Here is a 19,279-nt window from a genome sequence, read left to right on the forward strand (position 1 = left end):
AGGCTAATAATCTATGCCCTCTCCCTTTTCTCTTTCCCCCTCTCCCCCCCTGTCAAAGTGCTTTATTTGTCACGGCTCTCTCGTTCCCTCCCGTGCTGCCGTCTGCCTCCACCTGTACAGAAAGCCTCTCTCCACAGTGCTGGCGTCTCCTGCCCTCTCACCAGCAGCCCTTAGTGCCACAGACACTGAAACTCCCTGCTGGGCGATAGCAAGGCTCCATTCAGGATTATAGGAGTACAAACAGGGTTTGCTTCGTTATTAGCATTGTTGGTGACCTCCTGTTCTGCTGCGTAACCCTTTTCCCAGCATGTGCGTCTGTCTGTCTGCTCAGCTTTCTGTACTATTCTCTCACTCCTTTATTTTCATTCTCTTTCTCTTTTCTCTCTCTCTCTCTCTCTCTCTCTCTCTCTCTCTCTCTCTCTCTCTCTCTCTCTCTCTCTCTCTCTCTCTCTCTCTCTCTCTCTCTCTCTCTCTCTCTAATTGTTCAGCCCTGTCTTGTGTCCATGGCGTTTCTTTGTCACACAGCTCACTGGAGCAAGGAAACCACGACCAGCCACTCAGACACCAAGCAATCCCCTCACACTTGCATACACACACTCTCACACACACACACACACACACACACACACACACACACACACACACACACACACACACACACACACACACACACACACACACACACACACACACACACACACACACACACACACACCTCTCTTTCTATGTCGCTCTCTCTCTCTTTTCTTCCCATGTTTCTCTTTCTCTCTTTTCTCTCTCTCTATGTCTCTCTCTCTCTAGGTCTCTCACTCTATGTCTCCCTCTCACTTCTCTTCCCATGTGTTCCTCTATCTCTTCTCGCTCTTTTCTCTCTTTCCATCAATCTCTCTCTTCTCTTCCCATTTGTCTCTCTCTCTCTCTTCTCTTACCATGTGTCTCTCTATCTCTCGCTCCTCATTCATTGCGCCGGTTCCACTCACAGCAGAGACAAAGTTTACCATGGGAAAAACAGATGGCAAATCAATGAAGCTGAAGCTCAGATCTGGCGGTTCAGCGTGGCCTTGGCCTCCCTGAGATACCACAGTTGCCTTTTGGCCATATTTTGTTTATTTTGCATGCCAGAAACGGACACCCGCATGTGTAATGATCAGTCTTTGCACAGCAGGTTAAAGATCTCATCTGGTTAGGCCATTAGGGAACAGTGCATCATTTTTACTACATGCAACTGACCGCAAACATGAACTTAACCAACTAAACCAAGTAAATAAGGCGTGCTACGGTGTATTTTATGCTCGATATAGCAGCCTCACTGTTCCCAAACCTATTAGCCGACTTACGTGGTGAAAAGCGATTCATTCAGCTATTATGGGATTATGTGAATGCAGCGGCAAAAGGGTGTCGACCTTAATTGGTGGTTTGCTTCTATTATTTGTGTCTTTCTGTACTTGGACGGTGTGCGGTAACAACTCTATTTTGTTCGCTTGAGCGTGTGAAGGGTCTTTTTTTACTGGGATGAGGAGAAAACATGTTATTTTCTGGCAAGCTAAAGTGACTAATTGTAGAGGGACTGATTTCTGCCAGCACAGGCGTTGATGTCCTGGCAAGGAGGCACCCCATCTTTAGCTTGTTGTTTTGGAAGGTTCTGGAACTGTTGCATGGCTAGGTTAAAGAGGGGGTGGGGGTAAGAGTGACACAATTATTGAGAATGAGCGGTGGATGCCATGCGTGTGCGACTGTGCGTGTGTGTTTTGTGTTGCATGTAACACTTTTCTGTTTGTTTAAAATGTTCTGTTGTGAATCAGTCAGACTGAAAATGGAATTGTATTGATCAAAAGAGACGGACCTGAATCCTAGCTGCTTGTGTTGCCATTAGGGAGCTGATTGTGTGGGGTGTGTGGAGCGTGTGTGTGAACAAAGACCCCACAGAGCGGTGTATATCAACCACTGTTTTGTGTGGAGTGTACTGCCTCAAAGTCCAAACGCCGTCGCTTCATTCAGCTGCAGCGTCGCCTTCATGTGAAGACGGGCGATTAGTCACACGCTCAGCTATATAGCCCAGCGGTCAAATCAGCATGAAAGAACAGAAAAGAGATCGATAGACTCAAATGACTTGGTATTCCCATGGATTGGATGGAAAATTGTTTTCTGTTGGTGGTTGCCAGTGTGCTAAGGGACCTGTGATTGACTATCTGTGTGGCATGTTCTCAGTTGTGTGCGTGCGTTCATACATGCCCGTGTTTGTGGGTGTGTATGTGTGTGAGTGCGCATGCGCCTGTTTGTGTTTGTGTGTGTATGTTTGTGCCCGTGTGTGTGGCTCCATGTGTGTAGGTATGTGTGTATGGGTGCGTTTGTGAGTGTGAGCCATCAGGGAGTCGAAGGTTCCTCTGTGCCGACAGTTTGGACTGCAAGGGAATAAGACACACCTCACACACATCCACCATCACCACCACCACCACCATCACCCACCCATCCAAACCACGACACCCACCCACACTCCCAGACAGTGTTGTGTACACAAAATTGCGTGAAGAAAGAGAGAGTGCCACCCAATCCCAGCCTGTGTTGGGCATGTTGATGGCGGTGTGTGTTTGTATGAATGCACCTGCAACATGTCAGGGTGGGTGGCTGTCAACCCCGAGACCTCACCCCCATCAAACGAAGGTGCCCAGCGTACAATCAGCTGTCGGCGTGCACACAACACCACAGGCTAGGGTTTGGATTGGTGACAAGCACGGGCTATTTGTGTTATAGACTCTTCAAAATTGTTTCATTAAGCTCCACTGTGTGCTGAGTAGTAATGCGATATAAACGATATACGAAATGATAAAAAATGGCCTACGATAGGGATTTTAATTTTATCGCTCTATCGCAATAATGCGTATTGATGACGCAAAATCCAATGCATATTTTTTTGTTTGGTGCGGTTCCTTTTCACATTGTAATTTTCTTAACAGTCCCAGAATTTGTCATCAAATCCACTTGTGTGCAAAGATCGTTAAATCATTGAACAAAAAGGTCTGGGGCGGGGTAAAGCGTTAAAGAAAAGAAGGGGGGGAACGCGCCGGTGAAAAGAACCAATCATGGATATCCAGCGTTATATACACGAGCCGCGTTTACATGGAGACTTCTGATCCGATTGGAAGTGGAAGAACAGCTCAATCGGAATAAAAAATGATCACATAAACGCGTCAATCAGATTAAAATTCTCTGATCGGAATAGAATTCCATGCGGATAGAAGAGGTGGTGTAGTCCGCTATAATCGACATGTAACACTTATTACGATTGGTTTGGGGTGGGTGCGGCTACTTTTTAACTTAGAGAGATGGCATCAGCAGCTGCAGTAGTTCGCAATTGGTCCGTCTGTGCTTTTATGCACACCGAACTTGACCGCTGTCAAGGAAAGTGGATTTTTTGCCCGATTCACGTCTTTGTTAGCACTCCGCAAGTAGTCCGGTATCTTATCAACCCCAGCGAGCGTGTCCGGTTGCTAAGCGACGTCAACATCTTTGGTGGAATATTTCTCTACTGAAAAACACTACGATGGCAAAGGTAACCATGTGAAGATATTGTTTGGTTTTGGCAAGGACCGGCGTACAGACCGGTGTTCTGTACAACATTATCCCTTACATATCATATAAGTCCAGACCAACATAACCGTTGAGCACGAGAGACATACGGACGTACGCTTACCACTTTTGTAAATGCCATATATACAGTACATTCGGATTGCATGATAGGAATAGATATATTCCAATTAGAAATCTAATCGGATCAGAAGTGTCCATGTAAACGCGGCCACTGATCTGCGGACTGGTCGAACTCCTTCTCCTTCTCTCATCCTGACTCGGAATGTGTTAAATGCACCAGCATTTTTATGTGTGTTTTCCAGCATACTTTTTACGTGCTTTTGTAGGACCGTCCGGTGAAAATTTGTCGTCGCTCAACACCGAGCAAAGAGGAGACGCAATGTCTATTGGATATCGGTCCCAAATATCCTCTTTGCTCCATGTTGAGCCACGACTCATTTTCACCCGACGGTTCGACAATGTGCTGCTAATCTTGGAGTTACCGCTAATCAAACAATAATTCCCATAATGCACGTGGCTGAGCGGGTGCCTGTTACGTCCAAAGAGGCGTATGGTTTTTAGAACTTGATCGGACCGAGGTGCGTTCGCTTTCACATCTCAAGCGAACCGCACCAGGGTTCGTTTGGAAGCAAACCGAGACCACCTCTCCGGCTGGGTCTCGGACAGGCAGTTTGGTCTGCTCCCGAGTTCGATGGTTTGTATTCACACCAGCCTAAAAGGTCCGCACCAAGGAACCAAACTCGTTTAGTGCGCACTAAACACGGGATAACACTAAACACAGATTATAAATATCAGGTGATCGACAAACTTCATCGATTAATCATGCCCATCCCTAATCTTCAGTATAGTGTCTAAAATTACACCCGTTTTTCCTGTCCTCTGCATCTTCAGTGGCATTTAAGAACCAAGGACTTAAACTAACCGAGTGTAGTGCCTTTTAGAATGGCTTGCACTAAAGGAAAGAAACCCAATACTATGCTAATGTACTTGAATTTTATTTATCTGCAACATTATGTTGTATGATTACAGTTTTGCACAATAAAGGTTCTCAAAACAACGTACCATGTTTCTTTATTTATTTTCTTTTTTTAAATACATTTAGCAGTTTGGCTTTTCTTAGGGTCTATGTAACCTGTTCTGAAATGGTTATATTATGATTTAAATATCGTTGATATGTATCGTTAGCGCAAGAGGCTGCTGTGTATGAGTCGTGGAGGGTGGTTAAGAGGGGCCATTAGGTTGCGGGCCGTTTGGGGAACCACCTGACTTGGCTGTGGATACAACTCACGCTGGGATAAGCGCAACAGCAATATCCAGATTTCATGGAGCGAAACCCACTGCGGGCCGGCGATAAACAAAGTCTGCACTGAGGCCTGGTTACAACGGCTGCTGCTGGGAGACCTAACTCAGTAAAATGAGAGTTGTGAACAGAATCTTGCTGGCTAGCTGCCACTGACAATTTGAAGAAATGTATGTTATATCCTGTGTGAGTGTGTATTTATGGGTTTGTGTGTGCTAGTCAGTCCTGTATGTGTGTCTCAATCATTCCTGTGTGTGTGCGTGTGTGTATGTAGGTTTGTGTGTGTCAGTCAGTCCTGTATGTGTGTCTCAATCATTCCTCTGTGTGTGCGCGTATGTATGTAGGTTTGTGTGTGTCAGTCAGTCCCTTATGTGTGTGTCAGTCCGTCCTGTGTTTGTTTGTGTGTGTGTGTGTGTGTGTGTGTGTGTGTGTGTGTGTGTGTGTGTGTGTGTGTGTGTGTGTGTGTGTGTGTGTGTGTGTGTGTGTGTGTGTGTGTGTGTGTGTGTGTGTGTGTGTGTGTGTGTGTGTGTGTGTGCGGTTGTGTGTGTGAGAAGAAGGGAACAACGGATAGAGAGTGAGAGAGAGAGAGAGAGAGAGAGAGAGAGGTACGAGAGTCAAGTGTGTTTATGCCTACAACCCTCCCTCTTGACATGCATGGTCGCCACTCGAGTTGGTCGATTCCTCAGTGTCCGCATAACGCTTCCACGCAGTCTGCAGTCTCCTTCCCTCAGACGACATCACTTAGCATAGTGACCCTCTGGAGCTACGGTCGTCCTTTCTGTCGCTCTGCTCCACCTCCACTAATGGCTCAGCCTCCCCCCTCCCCCCCATCAAGGATGAAATGGTTTTGAGATCAGAGAGAAACGGGGCACCAAGGCTGAAGAGGAAGGGAAAATAAACAGAGCCAGATAGAGGACCGATAAGCAGTCGTTAAATTTATTTATTTATTTACACAGGAAAATCTCTTCGAGCCGTCCTCTTTTCCAAGAAAGTCCTTGGAAAAGAGAAAGTGGATGAAGGGAGTTTAAAGTGAAAACTTGAAAGACCCAAAATGGCTGCACTGAATTTTGATTGCCTGTGTGCGTATATTTGGTGTGTAAAAGAAAATTAGGCGAAGAGGAAGGGTTTGTCCTTCACCACGATGAGATAAAAGTAAAAGGAGAAGCTCTAATGAAGTCTTAAGCTTTGAGGAAGTGACAACTCGCCTTTCCTTATCATGAAGCCATCTTCATGGATACTGTGCTAATAAGCTTAAAGCCTGATAACAAACACAATCACCCAGAGGGACATCAGCGAGAATCTATGCTGTTAAACATCCCCTCCTACTCTCTCCGACTACAGTCAGCTGATACCCAGTCTTCGCCAAATCCCTAGCTGCCCTGCCAATATGTGCTCAGCTTTCTGTCACTCTAACGTACTTCCATGGTATATTGCCCGGCGCAAACAGCCACCGAAACATCAAAAATGGGTCAGGGATTCGTCAGTGCCGGGCATGAGCGTGCGTGGGGTACGTCTCCCTGTCTGACTGAATCATAGCTGACGGGGAAGGAAGAGTATACGAGCAAAGCACGGGGAGAGTTGGCCACTTCCAAAAAGCAATCATAAGCAGTAATCTCCTTATTACCGCTGCCCCCTCCCGCATATAAACAGGGCTGGAGGCTGTATTTAGATTACCCAGGCGACACATTCCCCAGTCTGTGGTCTAATCCTCAACACGGAGATAACGTGATGCACAGGGTGACGCTTAGAGATGTGTTGCTCAGCACTATGTTGGTTCACCTTTAGTTCACCAAAATGTTGTTGGGACAACATTACTGCGTGTAAATGCTTGAGTGTAAATGTGTAGATAATCCTTTTTAAACTTGGTTGATGCAATAGTGTGCCAGCCGACCTAGGTGGGTCAGAAAGGTCTTGCCATATCTGGCCACACATCCATCTTAACCTATGGATGAATGTGATGTGGTTAAACCTAGAATGAGGCAATGCATGTCCCTTTTTTTCTCTCACAATATGAGAGATGTCGATGATATAACCACAGATGGATCAAAACCACAACGTCAGATTGAGTAATTACAGTGGGCTTTAAATGTAAATTCAGTATCACCGAAAATGCTTACTATCTGTCTGTTATGATAACAGTCTGTTTTTGTTGTTGTGAGGGAGAGGGTGTCAGGAGATAAACTCAAGAGGTGCAAAAAGTAATAATGTTTTTAAGAATTATGACAGCTTTGAAGAGGGACCAGCAACACTTCAAACAGGCAATGTTTCACTGTGTGCCTTATGGGACACGCAGACGCACGCACACACACACACACACACACACACACACACACACACACACACACACACACACACACACACACACACACACACACACACACACACACACACACACACACACACACACACACACACACACACACACACACACACACATAGTAATGGCCCCAATGTGAGACATTCCCCACAGACCTAAAAGCTCTTACTCACTGTAGCTCAAATTAAGGAGGATGTGCTGCACATAATATGTGTGTGTGTCTTTGGAACCTGTGTGAATGAGCGAAAAAGAATGAGGGAGAGAAAAATAAAGTGTGCGGAGAGGGGGGAGGATAGAAAGGATAGAGAAAAGTGGATAGGGACAAAAAGAGAGAGAGAGAGAGCGCCAAAGGTAGACCAGCTTGCTATTTAACACAGTCCTGTCGGGTGACGTGCCTCGAGCCCGCGCACACGCACCACCAGTAGCCCGTGCCAGATGCGCGCCCCGTCATTACCTATTCTGCTTTCCTGACCCGAAGTGTGCGTGTGTGGTTCGGTCTCCAAATCCAGAATCTTCATACACTGGATCGATATTGCCCTCAAGATTGCAAGACTCGCGAGGGGGGATAACTGACCCACTCGATCCGTATAACTGGATACGAGACTATAAGGAAAGAATGTGAAAATTATCACCTGACGGAGGTCCGACTTGGCCCCATTTTCGCTCCTTTTTCTCCGGAATAGACGTGGACTCGGGAAGGCTACAGTTCAGCACCGCTATCAGGATGTCATAAAGAAGAAAACCCGTGCGTATCGTGGCTTGGATATGCACATCGCCGAATTTGGCTATACTTGGAGACGGTAAAGGCTTCGTTTTTGATTCCAGATAAAGAGATGCATGCGGTCATGGATGCGATCGGTTCAGCTTGATACAACTAGAGTGGATATTGACGCGTGATCACAGCGCGTGGTGGCGGCACAGGGAGTGTGGGCCACTTGGAAACGACATTGCTGAGACGCGTCTCCTCCAAAGTGCGTCGAGACCGCAGCACCACGCAAACCCGAGGAATGTGGACGCGTGGGCTGGTCTTTTCCAACATCACCTTACGGGACCCGGGTTCAAAGCAGAGTAAGTCTTTGCCTGTATCTCTCTTAAGACAACATTAATCCTCCAAGGAGTCCAACATTCTATTTTGAGGGGGGTTCCCACCGGATCTCTGCTTCGTCTCATATACCGTTGCCTTGATCACATTCACTGGGAAGAAAAAAACATTTGACGCGCGCACTTTTAATCTCTCCATCTCCCCTGTAGCGGTCCGACGCAGCCAGAACAGACAGACGGGCCACCATGCTCAGGCAGATCCTGTTGAATTCCACGGCCCCTGCGGACTACGACCTAGCGGCAATGGCCCAGTCCACGTCCCACTCGCCTTCCTCCCTGAACGCGTCCCACGACGGCTCCGTGAGCGTGGCCGCCCTGCTCAGACCCACGGCGGGGGGGCGAGGGGTAGCGGGCCTTCGGGAGGGCGAGCTCCACAAGCCGGACCTGACCACCTACATCATCATGTGCCTGTTGCTGTTTCTCCTGGTGCTGCTCATCGTGTTCTTCATCAACTGCCAACTTAGGAACTCCTTCTTCGCCTCCATGCCCTATGACAGGTCACTGAGGGAGGCGCGCACCTCGTACAAGTAGACCAGAAGAACTTTGGCGCAGTTTGGAAGTGTGTTGGAGGAAAGTGTACTGAATGGATTCTGGCCATGTTGGAGAGGATGCTGCTTTTTTTTGGCACACGGGAACGCCTTGAGACATTTGGGGCAAACCTGCTGGGTATCCAGTGCAGTATGGATATGTAACATGGCCGTCCAAGCTTCTATATTATTCCAGCAGCATAAAAAATCTATATGTGCATTTATTGATGAATTTGTAAGCTTGTAGTCGGTCTCAGGCGGCTGTGCTATACAGGCCTACCAACTAACCACTGTTTATACAACTTATTATTTAAGGTGTTCCTTGGGCAAGCCATGTTGGGTCAATGTGGGGAAAGAGAACCAAACTTGTAGGACCTATTGCTTGTGTGTTCTAAAAAACATGATTACTGTTTTGTATGACTACAACCGTCTTGTAATGTGTAGCGATGGAGCCGACAGACTTTTTTTCTTCTTCTATGTAAACGACCGCACGATGGGCTGCTGTTTCTCTTCTTCACATAAAGATAATTGAATAAAAAAAAAACATTGGTTTCATCTCATCCTGATCCAGGCATGACTGTGTGGATGGTAAATGCCGAGGAAATTCATTCCTCGTGTTTGTTCTTATTGCTGACAGAATTCGTTATTCTTGTTTTATTATTATTTATTCTTAACTGCAAGCCTTGTCTTATTAGACCGAGTAACGGGTTAAAAATGGACGTGGATTTACAGCCCTAAACGAGGCCTGGAGACACAGTGGCGCTCCGAAAACTCCTGTTATTCCAAAACACAGCGAGAAGATGGATGGGCCTATCTCTTTAAGCCTTTGTGAATCCACGCGAACGTGTGTGTGTGTGTGTGTGTGTGTGTGTGTGTGTGTGTGTGTGTGTGTGTGTGTGTGTGTGTGTGTGTGTGTGTGTGTGTGTGTGTGTGTGTGTGTGTGTGTGTGTGTGTGCGTGCGTGCGTGCGTGCGTGCGTGCGTGCGTGCGTGCGTGCGTGCGTGCGTGCGTGTGTGTGTGTGTGTGTGTGTGTGTGTGTGTGTGTGTGTGTGTGTGTGTGTGTGTGTGTGTGTCTGTGTGTATAATTGTTATGTGTCTGGTTCCAGAACTAAAATATGCCCACACATACACAACGAGTTGGGGGAGAGATTACGATAGAAGAGAGATGACGTGGAATATGTAGAGGAGACATTATGGAGGCATACTCTGACTATAGGGTCTAGCTGAATACATGTCCCTTAAAGTGCCTGCAGTCAGTTCTCTGGCTACATGTGGCTAAATGCATACCTACTTACGAATAATTAGAGCGTATTTTTCTGGTAACCTTTAAAGGACATCTGTATAGATGACGAATGCGTTACCTTCCCCGTACACAGTGGGTGCGTAAAAGGTAGCGTAAAAACGCACCTGCGGCCTGTCCTTCACACGCTACTCCGCTTAGTGTCGCCACTCGACCGCCTACAGACGGAGTCAGACTCCGCATATCATTATATGCATATCATTTATTAATGTGCATATCATGCATATGCCTGCACATATCATGCAAATATATTGTAGTACTATATATTTTGTTTTATCCTTTTCTTTCCGTTTGATAATTCATAACAATCCTTGCACTCTTGGTCAATATGGCGAGTTAGTGTTTGCATGACAGATTTTTATATTTTTCTGCAGAGTTTGCTAAACTGATACAACTGAAATAAAAACGAATTCCTGGACATTCATTGCAGCGTAAAGCCTCGTTAACAGGCGTTCTCATCTCACGACAAAACGCTTCGAAAGGGATGTTCAATATGAGCGTTATTGACGAGATAGGGCGGGACTTTCAGCCACATGGGTTAGGGGCTGGGGCATTGATGTATTAGAGGCGAGAAAGGGGGAGAGACTTCCGATAGAGGGATATCCATTTGCTTTACATTTTTCTAATATTCATTTGTCGAGATCTTAGTCAAAACTCTATCTTTATTCCTCTTGTGGTTTTTCTTATTGTAACCGCTCATGGTACCGATCTGGTTACTAGGAATAAGAGACGGAAGTCTTGTTGAAGCACAACGGGGAAACGGTCTGACTCGGGATCCTCTCCCAGGCTAGGTCAGTGCAATCCTCTCAGGTGTTGTCCCGGAGCTCATGTCCCCTCCCCCACCGTACAGCCAACCTGTCAGAACAGGAAGGCACTAACTTCCGTGGGACGCGGTGGTTGCCCTGGGGTTACTCCACTTTTTAAAAGGAGTTCATTAATATCACCGCAAGCTCTGGATATACTTCATATCGAAAACTCAATTTAACTTCATACTTAGAGGAAAGCTCATGTCAGACCCAAACTAACTCGCGGAAGGGAACAGACAGAGGACGATTTAATGAAGCTAAGCTAACTAAGGCTACCACTTGATGGTTACTACAACAGCCACGGGAAGCTCGCTATTTGGTGGGACTCAACTTTATTATCCTCCGCCGCTCGGTTCGTATAACATTTCATGTGCTGCTGAGCAGATTCAAGCTGTTTGCTGTACTTTAGTAGTCCGCTTACAGCTCGTATTCACCACTGTTCCAAGCTCACTGTTGGGGTCTCGTTTGAATTTCCCTCCATCGGTATTGGTCCGGGGCTCCTCTCCCAGCAACTAGCAGCCCCGTGCTAACTGGGGCTACTGAGCCCGAATACTATTACACTAGGCCCACGGATAAGTACACATCTTGTCCATACCTAGGAAAAACAATACAAGGTTGTAAACAAAGCCTGTTTTCTCTTTTTGAGGTAGAGAGGGAGAGATCACGGTGCCTTTAGTCCACACTCAGGCACTAAGGATCGAGACTCAGTCATGGATTCAAACTCTGGGAACGCTGCCTCGGGCTCTGCCTCCAAGAAGGACAAGAAGTCCAAGAAAAACTACGAGGACGGAGACACAAAGAAGAAGTTTGTGAGTATCTTTCCGACCTGGAGAACTTTGGGGGTGATGCGCGCATCTTCCCAGCAGCCTGTGGCTGTTGTTAAAGTTAGAGCACCGATCACTAGGAGAAGTTTGAGTAAAGCGGCGCTCTGTGTGTGTGCTTTAACGTTAGACCTCTCTGGATCTTCTTATTTTTTACTTTATATCAAACCTACGATTAGGATTTATTAGGATCAGGATTTAATTCCAACGTATTGGTTTTATTTTTATGCATGTTATGAATGGTGTTTGTTTTGGACGTCGCAACATTGTTGTCAATAATGGGGGGGGGGGAGCGTAATTACGGCTATATCTGGTTAACATGGATGAAGACGTCTAAAGGCACGGGAGTAGTGTCTTAGCTAATGTCTATTACCTCCCATGTAGAATTTCTGTCTCGCCAAGGCGGCGTGTGGTTCCGTAAATTGTTCAGAGGCGTGGACCACACGAGTCATCGAAAGGGAAGCGTGTCATGACGTCAGACAATGCTTTAGAAGTGCCGTAATTTAACCCCTTGGGTGGGCCTCACAATACCTTAAAACCGATCTTGTACATAAATGAGATGTAACCATGCTGGGTCTAACGGCAAGCCACACACGCACACAATAAGGTTTGTGAGAATTACATGCATAATCAAGAAGATTCGTATTCCACCCATGGCAATAGAACCTGCATTTAAAAAATAATAATACTTAAAACCATAATTATATATGATACTGCAGCAAAATGAATTATCTGTGTTATTATGCAATGTTTGACTACTCAACTAGGAGGTCTTTTTTCAAAGAAGCATTTATCGTGATGGGTTTAGCAGGCTGGTCCCCTCACTGGTGTGTGTGTGTGTGTGTGTGTGTGTGTGTGTGTGTGTGTGTGTGTGTGTGTGTGTGTGTGTGTGTGTGTGTGTGTGTGTGTGTGTGTGTGTGTGTGTGTGTGTGTGTGTGTGTGTGTGTGTGTGTGTGTGTGTGTGTGTGTGTGTGTGTGTGTGTTTCAAATAAACATAACTGCTCTTGAATCGGAAAGGAAGTGCCCAGTCACCACTGTCCAAGGGGTGACGTGAAGCCTCTAATGACCCCCTCCTCACCCCACAATCAGCTGCGCCAAACAAAACTGTGTGTGTGTCGGACCGTTAAAAAGGGCCGTTTGTTTGGGTCAAGCAGCGTGCACTAAGTGGAATGCTATGTGTACCTCACTGCTGCCCCAACTGCCGCGGCAAGCTAGCTGCTTGACCCGTGTGAAGCCTCCTTCAAGGTAAAAGCGCGGTCCACTCGTACCCACTCCACGTAGTACCCGTTGTCCGTTGAGACTGCAGCCATCAGCATCCCAATAGGATTTGTCAATGACATAATCATAGACAGTTATCCAATAGGTGGAAAGGGCCAAGCGGGTGGCGCATTGTTATGAGCCACATTTGTCCTCTTCCGAATGTCGGTCTCAGACACACAGACCCGAACCCACGGACCCGGACCCAGCCACGTTGCGCTCAGCAGCGGCACTGTCACCTGTGTGGTGTTCTAGGTGAAAGGTTTTCCCCACTCGTATTGATAAAGACCAGCTGTGGCGTGAGGAATGTTCCCTGACCCCCCTGCACTCTTGTTGCTGCAAAACCGCACACATTCTACGCTTGGAAGCATAGCAGTCGCCTTACATTCTTCCTGTTAGGTTGCTCAACCCTTTCGTTAGTTTTGAACGTTTTTGTCCAATAATTCTGTAAAAGGGTTGCTTTTGAAATTAGAAAGTTGTTTTATAATTGCTTGTGGTCATTAATCTTGATTAGTCTTTAACCGAATATGGTTCTCACAAAATTATGTGGTTGTGTGCACAGCCTCTGTGTGCACAGCCTCACCTGCTTTCTAGATGGCACGTCGAACAATCGCTTCTTTGCAGATCCTAGATTATTTCTTCTTATCTAATAGGTCATGCTTTGGCTCTGCTGTCTTTAAACCTTTATCATTGCCATCCACTGTCTCCCTGGAGAGAAGACAAGCATACTGTGTGGCGTAGAGGGGACGCTGAGCCAGTGCCAATGTGAAACTGGAGTGGGTGATGCAGTGGTAGTGGCAGGGGCCTCTTGGCTGACGGTGAATAGGACTTTGCAGAGAGGGGCGAGAGAGGGGCGATCGCAAGAGGGAAACCAGAGAATCGAAGATCGGGTGAGAGAGAAGGAAAGGAGACAGAGGCAGGAGGTGAAAGCGGTGGGACAGGACCAGGTGTGAAAGAGCTGTGGAGGGAGAGAGAGGAGAGGCCGATGGAGGGATAACGTTTGAAAATAAAGGGCACACTGGTCTTGATTTATAAAGTGGTGGAACGGTGCTTTCACAGCTGGGGCCATATGCATAGAGCTCCACGTACTGTAGGTGGCTGCGCAAATTCATGGTCAGCGGAAAAGTTGGAAATCTGTGTATGCAGAGATGTTCAAACAGTACAGGGGTTTCTGTTAATAAATAGCAATTGTCTCGCGATTCTGAGCACGTGAACAAGCTAAGGGTCCACACCCCGTCTACTCCCATAATTGACCAATCATTGTTCCAGGAGCTCCCATAATTACTGGGATTTCTCAACAACCTCCTTGCCCAGTCAGAATTCAGTGTGTTGTTTCATTCTTCTGTTTTTTTCATTCTTTTAAATACAAAGGGAAAGGGATTTCTATTCGAACGCTGGAGAGTTTCTCATGATAGTACGTTTTTAATTGACACGGTCTGAACGCTCATTGAAACTCGGATGTTGACCAAACAAACAAACAAACAGACTCATTTCCCCTTGTAAATGGTAATGGTTAGCTTTCAAGTAAACTCTGGTTCAACTCGCATGAGGTGTGAATGGGATCCATTAATGTCTGTCTATTTATACATCGGTCCAACATTTGCATCCCTAAATTGATAACCTTCATCCACGCACCTTGTTGCCCTAACCGTCCGTTGAGGTCAATTCCTGAGACAGATGAATGCGAAGTATAAGACATATTTTGAGCCAAACTGGAACTAATATATTCTTTGTACTTCTTGAGCCAGTGACCAAGACAAAGTCCCTGAAATCAAATACCAAACTGCTGCAGGGAGAAAAAGCTATGAGGTTGAATCCTCCGTTTGACACCACGACCCTGAGGACTGCTTCTGTTTTGCTCGGAGGCCCGTCCTCTCTACCTGAACCGAGCCGTATAATAGGAAGGGCCGGCGGGTTTGTGTGTCAGGGCGCGCGCACACACACAGAGGAATGCAGAGTCACTGCTGTTCACAAATTGCATAGTTAGCCTCCAATCCCACCTTCCCCCATGCCTGCTCTATGACGCAGGACTTTCTGAACTGATGTTTTTGCGTCTATTTTCCTTTGCTGTTGTGAGATTATGTTTTTTTCCTTGGGGACAGGACCCCAGGGCAGCAGACCGGTGGAGAGATAGATGAAATGACAACAAGGCAGCTGGGAGTGTTGTAATGCAGGGCTTAGACCTGTGTTGTACCAGACATAAGATTTTACCCCTTCAGTGGCCTCGTGTATGCGTCATCATGACTTCTGGTCGGCCACAGACACAGACTAAGAAAGAGAGATAAGGGGAAGCCGGAAAACATATAACACAAAGTATCCTGCAATGTCAGGTGTCAAAGTCGCCGTGGATACAGCCCTCTCAAATCCATAACTTTGCAGATATAGATGTATCTTATCAGAGGAGAATTTCTAAAACCTGGTTTTCTCAGCGGTGAGCGCGCAAGATGGATAATGAATGTTTAAACAACTGTCGTCGACGGCCCCTGACAGGTTTTCAAACTTTGAGCATGCCGTTTCGTACGAAACATCGAGGTATTCATGCAGCCTCTCATCCGCGATGCCGTTTTAATGAGACGTGGAAGTGTGCTTCCTTATCCACACAGCACAGCCCACCTGGACACTGCTTAGCATATCAAGCTTCTCAGGCACCAGGAGGCAGGCATGTGGGTGGGGATGGAGGAGGAGGAGGTGGGCTACTGATGCGTGGGATCTGTCAGAAAACTTTCTGGTACTCTGAGTAAAGAACACAGCACGGCGATGAACACAAAGTCACAGGGACACGTGGACTGGGGGGGGGGGGGGGGGGGGCACACCCATCTCCCCCATCTCCCCCATCTCCCCCATCTCCCCCGCCACTTTACTGACCGGGCAGTCTCAGCTCAGCCCCAAGGACAGCTTACCGGTCGGGGCAGAAGGTCTTCTAACGGTTACCCTAACCATGTGCGGTAATGGCGCTGTTGAATATTCTCCATCCATTTCTCATCACCCAGCCAGCACCTCCCCTTCTCAGAGCCACTTCACCTGCCCAGTCTGGATACCTTTCCAGGGTGTGAGTGCTACAATTGCTCTCGAAACAACAGCTTGGATATATATTTTCTTGAACCAGTTCCAGTCAGAGCGTTGCCTTTTTAGTTTGTTAAGCTTACCTGTGCCACACGGTTGTAGTGAGGTTAAGGAGGGAATTTGGCTACCGTCTGGGGTTGTTTTAGTCAAAACTGTTTGATTGGATGCAGCATTATCGGGCTGTAGCCATGGTCTGCACAGCCATCTGCTAGCATTCACCACCTCTCAGCCTTTTTGTTCTTCGGTCAACATAATGCCGTCTCTTTTATAAGCACTCTTGTCCTTTACCCACCTCTGCCACATCAAAGCGCAGTCCCGAATGCATGCATGTGCGTAGGTCTTTTTAGAGTTTGAACCCCAGAGTTAACAGTCATATCTTCAATGCATTACATTTAAATTATTTCACAATTTTGTTCATGAACGTTGTGTAACTAGTTGTGTCAGCTGGCCAACAGGATGCCTTCCTTTTCTTCCCTATTTTCCCTTTTATAATCTGACCTCGCTCACACACTATTGCTCCTCAGCTCTTTACAACAATTTGGGGTTCAGATGGGGCAAACAATGACACACACACACACACACACACACACACACACACACACACACACACACACACACACACACACACACACACACACACACAGTGTGCGTGTGCAGACTCTGCTCAATAGAGAGTGGATGGCAGGTCTAAAACATCCCAGATATTGCAGTTGCATTAACTTGATGGGCTTAACTCCTGAATTGTACAACAGGAACAGAGGGTCTTCTGACCAGGCTCCTGTGTCAAAGGGTACCAGTGAGGTAACATGTGAGATGGCTATCTCCCATGTTTAGGTCTCTGAAGATTCCTGCCTGCCTGGATGGGGGTGGTTTATTGTAGTGTGCAGCCATAGAAGCCATCGTATGGTTTGAAATAACCATACGCCCCCCCCCCACACACACACACACACACAGAATCAACTTGGCTGTAGATTCAATACCTGTCGTGTATGTCATCACTTTGGCTAGGCGATCTGCAACACTTGGTTAACAAAGTCTCAGTTGTTTGTGTCGTAGAAAAGTTAAATATTTTTTTGAAAAAAAAGATTTATTGCATAGAGATATTTTTAGATAGATAAATAAAAATATATAATTTCTGCTCGTGACATTGGTGCAATAATGTGCCATTTTTATAGGAATTGAACAAAATTTGTGTGGGCTATTGCAGCCAGTGAAGTAAATACACAGTCCAATACATATTCTTTGGAATAAAGAAAACTAAAGCACTTTAGACGATTGGCATGAGGTGCAAAGTACATTTGGTGCAATCCACGAGTCACAGGTCTGAGTTAATACCATCGTGAAAGTTCTATCCCTCTCTGTCTCTCTCTCTCTCTCATGGACCATCCCAATTGCATGCATCATCCTGAGTGGGCTATTAAGCTGTCTTCCGAATCATTGCGTGGCTGGTGTGTGTGGGAGAGTTAACGCTATGACGTTTGCAGCTTATATGCCAGATACTTTACTTGACACAGGAGTTTGACTTAAGCAATCCCTCAATTTAGTGATATTTTAACCTTAACATTGCGTCAGTGTTTCCACACATTTCGTTTCCACACATTATTTTAAATAACTTGGAGTTCTGTGTAAACGAAAGATAATTTCTAATTTTAATAAGTTAGAAGGCAAAGATGTTCAGGTAAAAATAGTAGGCAACCAATGTGTAAGGCACTCCCGATATAAATAGGGGCCAGTTAGGTGCCACAAATATCAGTTTAATCGTCACAATAGTCACGTGTAAAATAAACTTTTTTAGCGAAAACAATGTAGGTGGAATTTCAGGAAATATACTTTTTCTTGTTTATCGTTTTCAAATAACCACAATAAATGCAGATTGCAGAACATTGGATTTCAAGCTGACGCTGAGTTTGAGGGAAATACTCGCTGTCATTGTCTTCTTCAGAGCAACAGGATCCAGCCGCCATGCTGCCTGTCATCATTTGCTCAACATTTCCACATAAATGAGACTATTTTCTGCTCTGCTGTGCACGCCTTTAATTGCTATTGGCGGTACGATGCTGATTTAACCAATTTCCTTTCTATAGGTGTACTCTCAGGAGGAGCTATCATGGGATTCTGTGGTTTACAAAGGTCTGGTGATCGGCCGGTGTGCGCGTGTGTGTGTGTGTGTGTGTGTGTGTGTGTGTGTGTGTGTGTGTGTGTGTGTGTGTGTGTGTGTGTGTGTGTGTGTGTGTGTGTGTGTGTGTGTGTGTGTGTGTGTGTGTGTGTGTGTGTGTGTGATTTACATCATTAATGAGGACATTTGTGTTTTTAAAATTAGAACCCAGGATAAACGTCTTTCAAGGTCCAAACCAGATAAATGAGTCCTCTATTCTGTAGCCTGGACATTCAAGCTGTCTCTGAGGCACTGCTGAAAACACACCAGGGGAAATGTCCATACAAATTAAAGGGAAGAAACAAGATAGATATGGGATAGGTGGTAGCATTCCCACTGTCTAGATTCTAGTCCACGGTGTGCAACAACTTTTGATCTGTCAGGTAGAGGGTGAGACTTCTAGGTGCTTTTACATGGAGACTGAATGTATTTATAGGTTGCTTCAGGCTTATTTGGGATTACAACGTCAGTCCTCCAGTGGGACTCTTTCCAGTCTGTCAGATTACAGCTAATCTTCCACTGGGCTGCACACCAGTGTCCATGTCAACAAGAGAGGACCACAACCGTGTGATGTCGCTGTGCGTGTGTTTGTTAGATGGGTCAAGCATTATCGAAGCCTCTTAAACATAACCGCTGTCACACACGCAAACATCGGTCCACACACGAGCGCACACACGTCAAAGTCTCTCTTGCCATTCCTCACAGGAAAGAAACGATTATTCTTAACTGGCTCTGACTTAACCTGTCGTTAAGGTGTATTAGAATGAGTAAGCTCAAGTCAAGCTGCCAGACTTTAAGTGGTGGCTGCTCCACTGACACCCATACTGTATGAATTCATTAGTGTCGTTTCTTGTTTGGAGCCTGCCAGGAACCAACCACGGGGGGAGTCTTTTCATAACTCTAGACAGAGCAGTCTGCGACTGTCAATGTTGGGGCATCAACTCTGTGCACCTTAGACACACAACTGTATCCTCTGCAGGTTAAAGGTTATAAAGATCCTCTGCAGACGTGCATGATGACCGAATTTTTTTTTAGTTTGGTTCCG

At 46.2% G+C, this 19,279-nt stretch overlaps 2 protein-coding genes across 2 annotated transcripts in view; both read left to right on the forward strand.

Annotated features, from left to right (window-relative positions):
• The first annotated feature begins 7,485 nt into the window (after positions 1–7,485).
• LOC130390852 (small integral membrane protein 32-like) lies at positions 7,486–9,326 on the forward strand. Its single transcript, XM_056601005.1, has 2 exons — positions 7,486–8,273; positions 8,457–9,326. The coding sequence occupies exon 2, from the start codon at positions 8,493–8,495 to the stop codon at positions 8,835–8,837; it is 345 nt and encodes a 114-aa protein (XP_056456980.1). The 5' UTR covers positions 7,486–8,273; positions 8,457–8,492; the 3' UTR covers positions 8,838–9,326.
• Positions 9,327–10,960: 1,634 nt separating this feature from the next.
• The window catches only part of LOC130390999 (protein diaphanous homolog 1), a 43,113-nt gene continuing 34,794 nt past the window's right edge, over positions 10,961–19,279 (forward strand). Inside the window, exon 1 of the mRNA XM_056601186.1 lies at positions 10,961–11,747. Coding sequence (XP_056457161.1) covers positions 11,649–11,747 — 99 coding nt within the window. The 5' untranslated portion in view covers positions 10,961–11,648. The remainder of the gene's footprint in view (positions 11,748–19,279) is intronic.

Source organism: Gadus chalcogrammus, chromosome 10 (genome assembly GCF_026213295.1).
Source record: "Gadus chalcogrammus isolate NIFS_2021 chromosome 10, NIFS_Gcha_1.0, whole genome shotgun sequence".
NCBI classification, from domain to species: Eukaryota; Metazoa; Chordata; class Actinopteri; order Gadiformes; family Gadidae; genus Gadus; species Gadus chalcogrammus.

What these genes read in the sequence shown, in the direction of transcription:
- LOC130390852 (XM_056601005.1), top strand. Translation starts at nt 8,493, where the DNA reads ATGCTCAGGCAGATCCTGTTGAATTCCACGGCCCCTGCGGACTACGAC.